Consider the following 14,684-nt stretch of genomic DNA (forward strand, 5'->3'; position numbering starts at 1 on the left):
GCTGCCAATGTGACCCAAAAACAAAAACAAAAACAAAAGAATGCTGCATGATCCATCTGTCATTAGACACATCTTCTTGCCACTGGTGACACTCACTTCGCCATCTCTGCACCAACCTTCAGTCAGCAAGTGCTGTAGTGGATCTTTTTTTTTTTTTTTGATTTTGGGCCACACCCTGTGACACTCAGGGGTTACTCCTGGCTATGCGCTCAGAAGTTGCTCTTGGCTTCTTGGGGGACCATATGGGACGCCGGGGGATCGAACCGCGGTCCGTCCTAGGCTAGCGCAGGCAAGCAGGCACCTTACCTCCAGCGCCACCTCCCGGCTCCTGTAGTGGATCTTTTACTCCCCAAGAAACTGACAGGTAAGGCATGCTGATGGCTCTTTTCAGGGGAGACATACCACATGAAAACAGTCTAGGGAATAATTGAGCAACTCTGACTAGCTAAGAGAATGACAGGTCTCAGTCCTATAAGTCACACAGAGCATCACAGATAAGAGCAGTGAGAAGTCAGGGGGCAACACCAGACAATGTCAAAGACTGTTGGGGTCTTGTAACTCCCCAGACACACCATGACATTGCTGTGTGCTCCCCAGGCTTAAGGCTTGAGGCTGGTTCCCTCTCAAGATAAAGAGTCACAAGAACAAAAAACAAAACACCCTAAAACCCTACTAACTCTGCTCATTAGGAGGACAGGCTCCAAAAAGAAGCAACTGAAAATGACTCTTGGAATTTTAGTGACCCAAAAAGTGTTTCTAATGAATAAATTCTTCAATGACAGCACAGAGGTTCATCTTAGTTCCCTTACTGCTTTGGCTGCCAGGAATCTTAAAGCTAAATTTACTCCTCAGACAAGGTTCCCATCTGCTTCATCTCAGCCCTTATCCCTCTTTTCAATAAAGACGGCCCTGAGCTTTCTGACCAGTGAGCCTCTGAGGAGGTGCTTTATTGCATCTCTCTCTTCTGGTGGTACTAGATTCAAAAGACTTTGAAATTATTGGGGCCAGAGCGATAGCACAGCAATAGGGCATTTGCCCTGCACACGGCTGCCCAGGATGGACCTCGGTTCGGTACCCGGCGTCCCATAAGGTCCCCCAAAGCCAGGAACAATTTCTGAGTGCATAGCCAGAAGTAATTCCTTAGTGTCACTGGGTGTGGCCAAAAAACCACAAAAAAACAAAAACATAAAAAGACCAACAGTCCTTCTCTCCTCCCTCCCTTCCTTCTCTTCTCCCCTCTATCCTTTCTTCCCTCTTTCTATCCTCCATTCCTTCCTCCCTTCCTCCTTTTCTTCCCTCCTTTCTGATTTCCTTCCTCCTTTCTTTCTCTCCTTCCTTCTTTCCCGCCCTCCTTTCCTTCTGTCTTTCCTCCCTTCCTCCTTCCTTCTTTCTCTCCTTCCTTTCTTTCCTTCCTCCCTTAAAAAAAAAAGATAAGGGCCGGAGAGATAGCACAGTGGCATTTGCCTTGCAAGCAGCCGATCCAGGACCAAAGGTGGTTGGTTCAAATCCCGGTGTCCCATATGGTCCCCCGTGCCTGCCAGGAGCTATTTCTGAGCAGACAGCCAGGAGTAACCCCTGAGCAATGCTGGGCGTGGCCCAAAAAACAAAACAAAACAAAAAAAGATAAAAAAAAAAAAGTATAAGGCTGAACTGGTAGTACAATGAGAAAGGCACTTGTCTTGCATATAGCTGACCTAGATTGGATCCTCTATTACCCAGATTGTCCCCCTAGTCTGCCAAATGCAATCTCTGAACAGTCAGGCGTAAGCTCTGAACACTATCAGGTGTAGCGCCCCAAAAGTTATCAATGATTCTAAATTTGAGCCCTGAAGTCTGCCCACTATTGCTTTGTCTGTCTGAGGAAATGGCTCTAGTCTTCAGAAAACACAAAGTCAAGTAAGTTCTTCCTAAGTTCTTCTGGTTCTCTAAGATTCTCTAAGACTCAGTCTTATCTACGGTTTCTTCAGGCATAACTCCAGAATGAAGGGATGACTGGATGCCTAGAGTTCTCCAGCACTATCCCCTAAGCTATCACATACCTTTACAGAAAATGGAAAGAAGGTTCAGAGAGATCCCAAGGAAACATCACCAGAGAAATGGGCCAGTTCTGGTGGAAGTTGAGCGACAGGTTCCCAACTTTAACTCTGGGCTCAGGCACTGCAAGACCACCCCAGGTTAGAGCACACAAGTCTTGAACTAGAGAAGCATAAAGTTTGCTGTTGTTTAGATGTGCTGGCAGCTAGTTGCCACCCTCCCCAGGGATATCTGCTGGCTTTTCTGTGCTCTCTTGATCTTTCCCATTCTTCAGCTGGCCCAGGTGCACTGGAGAGGAAAAGTCTGGTGCCAGACACCCAGCAGGCACTCTGTAGGGTTCCCCAAAGCCTTGGCTTAGGACAGAGGGGATTGTGGGAATGGGGGTGTCTTAAGTGGTCACCGGATGTCTGTATTGCTCTCAGCTATTTGAAAAATCCCAGGGCAGGTCTGGGCTTGCCTAGCAGGCTGAAGGTGCCCAGATACCACCTGAGCCCCCTGGTGAACCCAAAGCATAACATGGGCCTGGGGAACTTTGATAAGAGAGAAGTATGGGTGCCCATGCCAGCAGCAGGTGGTGACCGATGACAATCCTCACCTTTGTGCTCATGGGACCCCCTCCAGAACCTTCCACACTATTTATAGGTGCCCTGTGGACTGGGTAAACAGGCTGAGCTTTGCCCCTCAGAGTGGGCTTTGGGATTCAGGTAACTGGCTGAGAAAGCCCAAGAGATGATTTTGAGGATCATTCGTGTCCCCAACCCTCTTATGTTCCCACCAAGAAAGTTCATACTCACCAGCGCGCAGAGTGTCCCCCATCCCGAAGACGAAGTCAAGATCTGGCTGAGAGGAGGAAGAGGAGGAGGAGGGGGACTGGTGGGAGGAGCTGACCAGCCCACAGGGACCTGGGAGGATGGAGCCAATGTGACTTCAGGCCCCTTGGGAGAAGCCAGGGCGGGGCCAATGCTGGGTTCTGCTTGCCCACTGGCCACAGGGATTCCCCAGGAGGCAGCCCTTCAAAGCCACTGGGGAAGAAAGTCTCTCAGGGCTGACCAGGAGGAGAGGTGCACCGCAGGGCAAGCCAGAAAGTATCTCCGTCTCCATCTAGCTGCTGCCTCGGTCCTGTCTCCTCTACACACACAGATATACACATCCCTTGTGGCTGACCCGGACTGATCCGGGTTCGATCTCTGGCAACCCATATGGTCCCCTGAGCCTGCCAGGAGCGATTTCTGAGCTCAAGGCCAAGAGTAACCCCTGAGAGCTGCAGGGTGTTGCTCCAAAACAAACAAACAACAAAATCCACATCACTGGGGACATACCCCTCACTAGCATGGGTGACCTTAGTCAAGTCACCAGCATGGACCCATTAGTCAGGTCGATATCACATCACCAAGGGCCAGGGACAGAGCTCAAGAATCAAGGGTTCTTGATCAAGATAAAGATCCAGATAAAGATAAAGATCCAGAATCAAAACCCACTCATCGCCCAGTCCTGTCAGGAAGAGTTCCAGTGCCCCGAGCACCACTGAATGACCCCCTCTCTATTGGATGAGCCCCACGTACCACTTCCAGTGACTCCTCACCGTGGGTGAGCCCCGAGCACCACTGGGAATGACCTTTCATCTTTGGGCCCAAGACCATCGCACCCCAGGCCTGGGCACAGACCGGCAGAGTATGGCCAGGTAGAGTAGGCTAGGAAGTAGGTCCAGGGGCCACAGAAATCATATCCTGCATCACTGATAGGTGTCATTAACTGCCAAGAGAATATGCTTCCTGGCAGTCACACATTTGCATAAGCACACCTGCTGGTACCCGTTCTTAGTCATGGGGCCTCCACAACTACCCTGGTGAGAGCATCTGGGGAGGGTCTTCTAGGGTGGGAGGAGGCACATACCCGGAGATGAAAGGACGGACATACTTCTGGCCCAACTTTCACACCCAGGCCGAGTCAGGGCGCAGAGTCTGACACCGGGTTTGGCTCCCCTGGGACTGACTAGCGGGCTACCTTTCACCCCTCCTGGGAGGATCCAGCTAACACAGTGAAGTCATGCGTCTAGACAGCCTGGTTCCCGCGAGCGCGCCAGGGATGCTCACGGACAGTCCCAAAGATCTCAACTGGCATCATCGCTCACAGGGTCCCTTTGGCACGCACCCCGTCTTCCCTGCCAAGAGATGGAGAGAAGGGACCCCGCAGGGGACTCGGAGAAACGGGTCTGGGACTGGTTTACAGGAAGAAGCAAAGGAAACGGGATTCCGATCTAGGGTGGAGGGTGGCCCGGCGGGAGCCCAAATTCGGGTGGCCACGTCTGCAGCCCACGCCCGCGGCCCGCAAGGGAGGAGCTGGGGCGGGGAAGAGAGAAGAAGCCCGGCCGGAGGGCGCAGCGGCCCTGGGACTGACTGCAAGTCCGAGCGCGGGAGCAGCGGATCCGGGGTCCGGGGGCTCCAGATTCTGGGTGCGCCCCGACGTGCGCCGCGTCGGCGAGAGCGTGGCCTCGCGTGGCCGGACACCCCCCCGCCTGGGACCAGTCGGGGGCGCGCCCTCACCGTCCGGGTCCTCCCGCTCGCCTCGCTCTTCGTAGTCCACCCAGCTGAGCCCCTCCAGGTTGTCATAGTCGCCGCGCCGCGGCCCGTCCACCGGCACCACGGTGAAGTGCGGCATCGCGCGCTCGGCTCGGCCCGGCCCGGCCGCTCGCCCTCGCCCGTCCCCGGCGCCCCGTCCCCGGCGCCCCGCCCGCGCGCATTCCTCCCCGCTGCGCTCACTTCCTCCGCCCGCCCCCCGGGCCGCCCCTCGGGGCGGGGGAGCAGGAGGGACTGGGGCCGGATCCTCCCTGGGGGGCCCCGGGACTTGGGAGTCGAGCTCCGGGCGCTGGAGGACCCCCGTCTTGGAGAGGGCCCCGGCCTCAGTTGCTGCACTTAGGGAATGGGATGGTTGGGGTGGGATGGGAGGAGCAGGGGAGGATGCACCCTTCTAAGAGTGGGGGCTCTTCTTTGATTTGTTTGTCTTTGGGAGATGCTGAGCGGGAACTCCTGGCTCTGCAACTCAGAGATCATTCCTGACGGTGTCCGGGGGACCAGTTGGGATGCCGGGGATCCAACCCGGACGGGCCGCGTGCAAGGCAAACGTTCGTATTCGCTGTCCTGTTATTCTGTCTCTCTTGGAGCTTTTTCTTCTAGGATTCCCCCGCGGGGTACCTGGGTACCTGGGCCTTCTAGCGCTTGATGCCTAGTGGTGCTTAGTCGCATTTCTGCCCCTCGGAGCGAGAAGGTGTTGGACAAGCCTGAAGTTTCTTTCATCCTGCTGGGTTCCCCCATTTCTTCCAGGCTCGGTCTCCCACCGCGCCTAGGAATACGGAGCCCTGGGGAAGGTCGGGTCCTGCTACACCCGCCCGGGGCCACCCTCACTGTGGTCTCTCCTGGTCTCTTCCAGAGGCTTTGCCCTCCTCCGGGAAAGCCTGGCTTGTCTGATGTCTCTTCCAAACGACCTCTTGGCCTCTTGAATCCTGTTCATGCCTTTTGATTGGTTACTGCCTCACCTTCCAGGGCTCCCTGTGTAACCAAGCTACACCCAAGTACATCCAAGTGTACTTGTCGGGTCTCGAGCTTTTCTTTCACTTTCTGCTGCTACAGATAACTTATCTCGTTGGCTTAACTTAAATATCTTAGCAGTTAGTCCTTCATCTACTTGGGTCACTTATCGGGAAGTCTGGAGAACCTTCTCCATTTTTCTGCCTTATATGGGTTTGAGGATTTTGGAATATTAGAATCATTCCGCAGAAGTCAGACTGTGCCCTCCCGCTGGCGGTGGGAGATCCTGAGAGGCAGCTCCTGGTGACCTTGGACCAGCTGTCCCAGCTGGACAACGTCCTTCAGTGCTGCCCCTATAGCAGCCTTCAAACAGACCTGCCAGCTCTGCCCTGCCCTGGGTAGGAACTTGAGGGGGAAGCCCAGGATTCTCTCTGGGCCCAAAAGGCCCTGCCCACCTGCCTAGCTGCAGCCCCAGCACAGCTGTTTCAGCCTCTCTCACTTCTTCAAACTCAGAGCAGAAGCGTGTCACCCTGCACCCCACCCTCCCAAACTCCTCCTCTCCTCCAGTCTGACACTCATCCCATCCTTTCTGGGGTGTTCCCCTGCAGACTTCTCAAAGTCTTCAGTGCAGGGAGCAAGGAACTGGCAGGGTTCTTGGATTTGTGCCCTGTCACTTTATCCTTGGCCCTGTCACCGATTCCCTCCATTCCTGCTTGCAATATGTGATTTGGTTGTTGTTTGTTAGTTGTTTGGTTTGGGGGCCACAACTAGGGTGCTCAGAGATACCTCCTGGCAGTGCTTGGGAGTGAGCCTGAGTGGTGTGGTGCCTTTGGGTCGAGTTGATCAAATCATAAATTGGATTTCAAGTATGAAAATGCTGCTTCTAAGCAATGTCATGAATAGCCCCAAAAATACTTAAAAAGAGGGCAAAAATGATAGTACAATGGGTTAGGCACGAGCCAGGCATACTGGGTTTGATTCCCGGGCATCCCATATGGCCCCTGAATCCCACCAAAAGTGATTCCTGAGTGCAGAGTCTGGAGTGAGTTCTGAGCACCACTAGGTGTAGCCCAAGAAATAAAAATACCTTGCAAGCAGCCGATCCAGGACCAAAGGTGGTTGGTTCGAATCCCGGTGTCCCATATGGTCCCCCGTGCCTGCCAGGAGCTATTTCTGAGCAGACAGCCAGGAGTAACCCCTGAGCAACGCCGGGTGTGGCCCAAAAACCAAAAAAAAAAAAAAAAAAAAAAAAAGAAATAAAAATAAATACAATAAAGGTACTTGGACCAGGGTGATGGCACAGCCAATAGGATATTTTCTTTGCATACAGTTGACCTGGGTTTGATCTCCCACATCCTATATTGTTCCCTGAGCCTACTAAGAATGATTTCTGGGGCCCGGAGAGATAGCACAGCGGCGTTTGCCTTGCAAGCAGCTGATCAGGACCAAAGGTGGTTGGTTCGAATCCCGGTGTCCCATATGGTCCCCCGTGCCTGCCAGGAGCTACTTCTGAGCAGACAGCCAGGAGTAATCCCTGAGCACCACCGGGTGTGACCCAAAAACCAAAAAAAAAAAAAAAAAAGAATGATTTCTGGGGACTGGAGAGGTGGCACTAGAGGTAAGGCATCTGCCTTGCAAGCGCTACCCTAGGACGGACTTCGGTTCAACCCCCCAGCATCCCATATGGTCCCCCTAAGCCAGGAGCAATTTCTGACCACACAGCAAGGGAGTAACCCTGAGCGAAAAAATAAAAGTTTGAAAAAAAAAAGAATGATTTCTGAGTACAGAGCTGGAAGTAATGTCTGCGAACTGCTGGGTGTGGCCCCCAAACAAACAAAAAGCAAAAAGTAAGAAAATAAAAGGTATTTAAGAGACAAGGCAGATATTTTCTTTTGATCTTTTGTTTGTTTGTTTGTTTGTTTGTTTTTTGGGGGTTAAGGAGCTTATCTCACAAGTGGCAGGACTGATCCTTAAGTACACAGCCAGGAGTAAGCCCTGAGCATTATTGTGTGTAGTTCTAGAACAAAAGAAACAAAGAAAACAACTTTTCTGGTTTGGTATGTGGTTCAGTGATAAAGCAAGACTCAACTACAAAGAGAGAAAAAAGTGAGAGTGGGAAGGAGGGAAGTAGGGAGGGAGGAAAGAAACTTATTTTTGACTGGAGAACAAGCTGAAAGGGCTGAACCTTTCAGAGTTTGATCCTGGCACCACATGGCACCTCGAGCACTACCAGAAATGACACCTGGGGACAATAGTGAAAACAGCCTTTGAACATCACTGGGTATGAATCCTCAAGAAAAACAAAAAGGGAAAAAAGGGAAGATCAGGGTTCAGGGAATATTAAGGGGCTTAGAGCACCTGGTTTTGCAAGCACAAGGCGAGAGTCTGGCTCCTGGTGCCTGAAGGCTCTGCTGTTTAAGTCTGGGAACTGGGCTCTGTGATCTCAGCAGCCTGGCCCTGTGATTCCAGCTGTACCAGCCAGGTGTGCAAGCAATTAAAGGGGCATGATCCCCACATGCACAATTTATGAAGTTCCCTTCTGGGTGAACACCACAGCCTGCAGTGCAAGTCCAGGCAAGCAGCACACTAAAACTGTGAGCACCATGGCCGGGCTTGTGTGTGCACCCTGATTATTGAGAAAGCAGCAGTTTGGAGGGAAAAGGAAAGGGAAGTTTGACATACTGTAAGTTGATTAGGTAGAAGACACAAAATGAGCACCCAGATCCAGATCCAGGTGTAATGTTTTCCTTGCAACCCAGAAATCCCTCCTATCCCCCTTCCAGTCACTAATCATTCTCCCCCACCTCCAAGGGGCAGGGGCTAGAGTGCTTGTCTTGCAATATGGCCTACCTAGGTTGGATTACAAGCACTCCATATAGTCCCTGGTGCTTGCCAGGAGTGATAGCCGAGCTCAGAGCCCAGAGTAAGGCCTAAGCACTGCCAGGTGCAGCCCCCAAAACAAGACAAAGAACAACAACAACAAAAACCCAAGGTAAATCTCAGTCTTAGATAAACTCTTTAGAGAATAGTTTCGTCAGTTGTGTGCAAAAAGAGATGTGTCCTATTTTGTGCTAGACGTGTGTGTGTGTGTGTGTGTGTGTGTGTGTGTGTGTGTATAGAGTGTGTGCATGCTGAAGATCAGACCCAGGGTTACACATGTAAGCCAGTCCTCAGCAGCTGAGCTATATCCCTATATCCCTGCCTTCTGCTTGGCTTATTTTTTTTCTTCTTTTCTTTTCTTCTTCTTCCTTCTTTTTTCTTCTTTCTTCTTCTTCCTCTTCCTCCTCCTCTCTTCTTTTCTTCTCCTTCTTCTTCCTTCTTTTCTTCTTTCTTCTCTTCTCTTCTTTTTCTTCTTCTTCCTCCTCCTCTCTTCTTCCTTCTCTTCTTTCTTCTTTCTCTTCTTCCTCCTCCTCCTCTCTTCTTCTTTCTTCTTCTTTTCTCCTCCTCCTCCTCCTCCTCCTTCTTCTTCTTTGGCTTTTGGGCCGCACCCGGTGGTGCTCAGGAGTTACTCCTGGCTGTCTGCTCAGAAATAGCTCCTGGCAGGCACGGGGGACCATATGGGACACCGGGATTCGAACCAACCACCTTTGGTCCTGGATCGGCTGCTTGCAAGGCAAACACCACTGTGCTATCTCTCTGCCCCCCCCTTCTCCTCCTCCTCCTCCTCCTCCTCCTCCTCCTCCTCCTCCTTCTTTCTTCTTTTTGGTTTTTGGGCCACACCCGGCAGCACTTAGGGTTACTCCTGGCTCTGCATTAAGAAACTGCTCCTGGCAGGCAGGGGGGGGGCATATGGGATGCTGGGAATCGAACCACCAGTCTGTGTCCTAAATCGGCTGCATGCAAGGCAAACACCCTACCACTGTGCTATCTCTCCAGCCCCTCTGCTTGGCTTCTAGTCCTTGTTTGAGACCTCAAGGAGAGATTGGGAACTCATACCCCATTCATTCATGGGAAGGAATGAACACTTCTGTTGGCTCTGAATTTTGCATAAGAATATAAGTGTGGCCGGAGAGATAGCATGGAGGTAAGGGGTTTGCCTTGCATGCAGAAAGACAGTGGTTCGAATCCTGGCATCTGATATGGTCCCCTGAGCCTGCCAGGAGGATTTCTGAGCATAGAGCCAGGAGTAGCCCCTGAGCACTGCTGGGTGTGACCCAAAAACCAAAAAAAAAAATATATATATATATATTTATATTTATATATATATATAAAATAAGTGGGGCCAGAGCATTGGCACAGTGGTAGGACATTTGCCTTGCATGCAATAACCTAGGACGGACTGCGGTTCGATCCCCCAGCGTCCCATATGGTCCTCCAAGCCAGGAGCGATTTCTGAGTGCATAGCCAGGAGTAACCCCTGAGCGTCACTGGGTGTGACCTCCCCCGCAAAAAAAAGCAAAAAAAAAATATATATATATATATATATATATATATATATATATATATATAGTAAGGAAGGGGGCCCGGAGAGATAGCACAGCGGGCGTTTGCCTTGCAAGCAGCCGATCCAGGACCAAAGGTGGTTGGTTCGAATCCCGGTGTCCCATATGGTCCCCCGTGCCTGCCAGGAGCTATTTCTGAGCAGACAGCCAGAAGTAACCCCTGAGCAACGCCGGGTGTGGCCCAAAAACAAAAAAAACAAACAAATAAATAGTAAGGAAGAGCAGAAGACAGTACAGGGTTGAAGATATATCCATTGCATGCTGCTTATCCCAGCTCAGTCCTCAATACCACATGAGGTCCTCTGAGCATTTCCAGGCATAACCCCTGAATATAGAGTCAGAAGTAGCCAGATAAAATGCCAGAGTGGCCTCTAAATAACAGAAATAGTTCAGCAATGGGCTGAGTGCAGGCTTTGACCAGGGTTTGGTCTGGACACAACATCGTCCCTTTAGAAGTGACCCTGAGCAGCACTGTGCTTGGATTCCCTGTCCCATCTTCCTAACAACCTTGACCCCACCCAACACAACTCAAAAAAGAACCCATGGAGGTGGAACCTTAACACAGCAAGTAGGGTGTTTGCTTGCACGTGACTTATCTGGGGACCTGGGTTCAATCCAGGACTTCCCATATAGTTCCCTGAATCTGCCAGCAGTGATTCCTGAATGCAGAGTCAGGAGTAATCCCTGAGTGCCACTGGTGTGACCTACCCCCATACAAACCCTACTTGACCCTACATTATAAAACGGGATACCAAGTGAGGGGGGGGGTGAACACATGGACTGAAAGTGAGAGATACTGTGGACATGAGGGTCTTGGCACTTGAGTGGTGACATGTGGTAATTGTTCATGTCAAATTCATAAAAGTTTCAGAGCAGTAGTACAGCAGGTAGAGCTTTTTTCCTTTTCACACCTAATTGGATCCCCGGTACCCCATATGGTCCCCTGAAGACCACCAAGAATTCAGTACTCCTGAGCACAGAGCCAGGAGTAACCCCTGAGCATTGCCAGGTGTAGCTCCCAAATTAAAAACAAACAAACAAGAAAATGCCTTCTGCATGCCTCTGTTCATTGCAGCTCTATCTACAATAGCCAGAATCTGGAAACAATCCAGATACCCTACAACTAAAGAAACTCTGGTACATATACACAATGGAATACTATGTAGCTGTTAGGAGATATGAAGTCATGAAATTTTCCTATACATGAATGGACATGGAATCTATTACGCTGAGTGAAATAAATCAGAGGGAGAGAGATAGACACAAAATAGTCTCACTCATCTGTGTGATTTAAGAAAAATAAAAGACAGTATTGTAATAATACCCAGAGACAATAGAGATGAAGGCTGGAAGAACTGGCCCACAATATGAAGCTCACCACAGAGTGGTGAGTGCAGTTAGAGAAATAACTACACTAACAAATATCATGACAATGGTAGTGAGTGAGAGAAATAGAATGCTCGTGAGTACGGGCAGGGGGTGGAGGAAGAGAGAGACGGGGTCATTGGTGGTGGGAAGGTTGCACTGGTGAAGGAGGGGTGTTCTTTTTTTTTTTTTTTTTTTTTTTTTTTTTTTTTTGGTTTTTTGGGCCACACCCTGTGAGGCTCAGGGGTTACTCCTGGCTATGCGCTCAGAAGTTGCTCCTGGCTTCTTGGGGGACCATATGGGACGCCGGGGGATCGAACCGCGGTCCGTCCTAGGTTAGCGCAGGCAAGGCAGGCACCTTACCTCCAGCGCCACCGCCCGGCCCCGGGTGTTCTTTTTTATAACTGAAACTCAACTACAAATATGTTTGTAATCATGGTGCTTTCACAAATATATTAATAAATAAAGGGAGGGGCTGGAGCGATAGCACAGCAGTAAGGCATTTTCCTTGCACGCAGCCAACACAGGACAGACTGTGGGAGCGACTTCTGAGCACAGAGCCAGAAGTAACCCCTGAGCACCGGGTGTGACCCCAAAGCAAAACAAAACAAAAATAAAGGGAGTCAGAGGGATAGCAAAGCTGTAGGATGTTTGCCTTGCATGTGGCCAACCTGGGATGGACCCGGGTTCGACCCCCGGCATCCTATATGGTCCCCCGAGCCTGACAGGAGCGATTTTTGAGTGCAAGCTAGGAGTAACTCCTGAGCACCACTAGGTGTGGCTCAAGAAACCAAATAAAAACAAGAACAGGGGCCGGAGAGATAGCAGGGAGGTAAGGCAAATTTGCCTTCCATGCAGAATGATGGTGGTTCGAATCCCGGCATCCCATATGGTCCCCCAAGCCTGCCAGGGGCGATTTCTGAGTGTGGAGCCAGGAGTGACTCCTGAGCTGCCAGGTGTGACCCCTCCAAAAAAACCAAAAACACAAAAAACAAAAAGCCCAAAATAACTCCAAAAAACAAATAAAACAAACAAAAAACCCTTAACCATCTGTGCAGAGAGGCCCATAGTTTTCTGCTTCCAATGCTTGGACTAAATTCATTGCTCGCCCCCGATTAACACCCATGTGGATTCTTTTTTTTTTTTTTTTTTTTTTTTTTTTGGTTTTTGGGCCACACCTGGCGGTGCTCAGGGGTTACTCCTGGCTGTCTGCTCAGAAATAGCTCCTGGCAGGCACGGGGGACCATATGGGACACTGGGATTCGAACCAACCACCTTTTGTCCTGGATCGCTGCTTGCAAGGCAAACACCGCTATGCTATCTCTCCGGGCCCCGTGTGGATTCTTTTAACACAGAACCAGCCACCAGTACCTTCTCACAGAGCCTCCAGACCACCTGAGTTCCCTGCCACCACCAAGATGACCACCACATCCCTCTGCTATTTATGTCAGTACTATCACCAGGAAGGAAGTTGCTTTCAGTCACCATGTCAGCTTGGAACTTTACATCTTATTATTTTGACCGTAACGATGTGACTTTGAAGAATTTTGTCTGATATTTTCTCTACCTTTTTTTTTTTTTTGGGGGGGGGCTTCCGGTGGAAACCAGAAGGCCTGCTGGACAAATTCTAAAAGAGCTGTAACACTTTCTCTACCTTTCTAATGAGGAGAGGGAACATGAAAAATTGTTGAAGCTGGGGCTGGAGAGGTGACACTAGAGGTAAGGTGTCTGCCTTGCAAGCATTAGCCGTAGGACGGACCTCGGTTCAATCCCCCGGAGTCCCATATGGTCCCCCCAAGCCAGGAGTTATTTCTGAGCGCATAGCCAGGAGTAACCCCTGAGCGTCAAATGGGTGTGGCCCAAAAACCAAAAAAAAAAAAAAATGGTGAAGCTACAGAAGCAACAAGTTGGTAGAAGCTTCCTTTAGCACCCCAAGAACCCAGATGTAGTGACTGGGAGAACATCCAAAATGACGGATACCTTAAACTTGGACAAAAGTGTGAGTCAGACACTACTGGAACTATACCAGCTGCCATAGACCAAAATGAGCTCCATTTTTTGGATGAGCTGATGAAGTCCATTCAAAACTGACCATGTAACCAACTTTTGTTTTTTTTGTTTTTGTTTTTTTGGGTCACACCTGGCAGTGCTCAGGGGTGCCTCCCAGCTCTAGATTCAGAAATCGCTCCTGGCAGGCTTGGGGAACCATATGGGATGCCGGGATTTGAACCACCATCCTTCTGCATGCAAGGTAAATGCCGTACCTCCATGCTATTTCTTTGGCCCCCTATATAACCAACTTTTAAGAATTCAGGCCCCTGAATTCGGCCTGGAACTGTGTCTCTCTGAAAAACAAATATTGGAACACAATGACAAGAAGTTATGTTCATTTTTTTGGGAGGGGTCACACCCGGCAGTGCTCAGGAGTTACTCCTGGCTCCAGGCTCAGAAATCGCTCCTGGCAGACTGGAGGGACCATATGGGATGCCGGGGTTCTAACCAATGACCTTCTGTATGAAAGGCAAATGCTTTACCTCCATGTTATCTCTCCAGCCCCCACAATGACAAGAAGAACTAAGCCTTACACTAGCTACATGTGGCCTAAATTTAAAAAAATGTGGGAGGGGATAGTACAGCGGGTAAGACACTTGCCTTACATGCCGCAGAACCAAATTCATTCTCTGGCATCCCATGTGATTCTCTAAACACCAAAGGAATATATATATAATATATATATATATGCTGCTAACGTGAGCACAAGCACTGCTTGTACCTGCTTGTACCTGAACTCTGACTATGGCTACCAAAAAACCTGGGAGGCCAGAGGTTGGAGAGAGTGTACAGCAGGAAGGGTTTGTCTTCCATGTGCCAACCTGGATTTGATCCCTGGCATCCCAGGTCTGTCAGGAATGATTCCTGAGTGCAAAGTCAGGAGTAACCCCTGAGAAATGTTGGGTGTGGCCCAAAAACAAACAAAAAAATTGGGGTCCATGCCAGACTCCATTCAGGGATCACTCCTGGTGGAGATTGGGAGACCTGTGGTATCAGGGACCAAACCCAGGTCAGCCATATGCAAGGCAAAATAAAAATTAAGAACAACAGGGCCAGAGTGGTGGTGCGAGTGGTAGGCATTTGCCTTGCACGTGCTAACCTAGGACAGACTGCTGTCCCATCTCCTGGTGGCCCATATGGCCCACCCAAGCCAGGAGTAATTTCTGAGCACATAGCCAGGAGTAATCCCTAAGTGTCACCGGGTGTGGCCCAAGAAGCAAAGCAAAAAAAAAAAAAAAAAAGTAAGGACAACAAAAATATGGGAAGT

At 50.2% G+C, this 14,684-nt stretch overlaps 1 protein-coding gene and 1 non-coding gene across 2 annotated transcripts in view; both read right to left on the reverse strand.

Annotated features, from left to right (window-relative positions):
- SLC12A4 (solute carrier family 12 member 4) overlaps positions 1 to 4,746 on the reverse strand; it is a 28,626-nt gene extending 23,880 nt beyond the window's left edge. The window contains 1 exon segment of the mRNA XM_049786486.1: positions 4,578 to 4,746. Coding sequence (XP_049642443.1) covers positions 4,578 to 4,692 — 115 coding nt within the window. The 5' untranslated portion in view covers positions 4,693 to 4,746.
- An 8,204-nt stretch (positions 4,747 to 12,950) lies between these two features.
- Positions 12,951 to 13,012, reverse strand: LOC126029288 (U7 small nuclear RNA). The gene has a single exon (XR_007502911.1). It is a non-coding gene; the product is annotated as a U7 small nuclear RNA (small nuclear RNA).
- Positions 13,013 to 14,684: the final 1,672 nt, after the last annotated feature.

The sequence above is a fragment of the Suncus etruscus genome, chromosome 14 (assembly GCF_024139225.1).
Source record: "Suncus etruscus isolate mSunEtr1 chromosome 14, mSunEtr1.pri.cur, whole genome shotgun sequence".
Lineage (NCBI taxonomy): Eukaryota > Metazoa > Chordata > Mammalia > Eulipotyphla > Soricidae > Suncus > Suncus etruscus.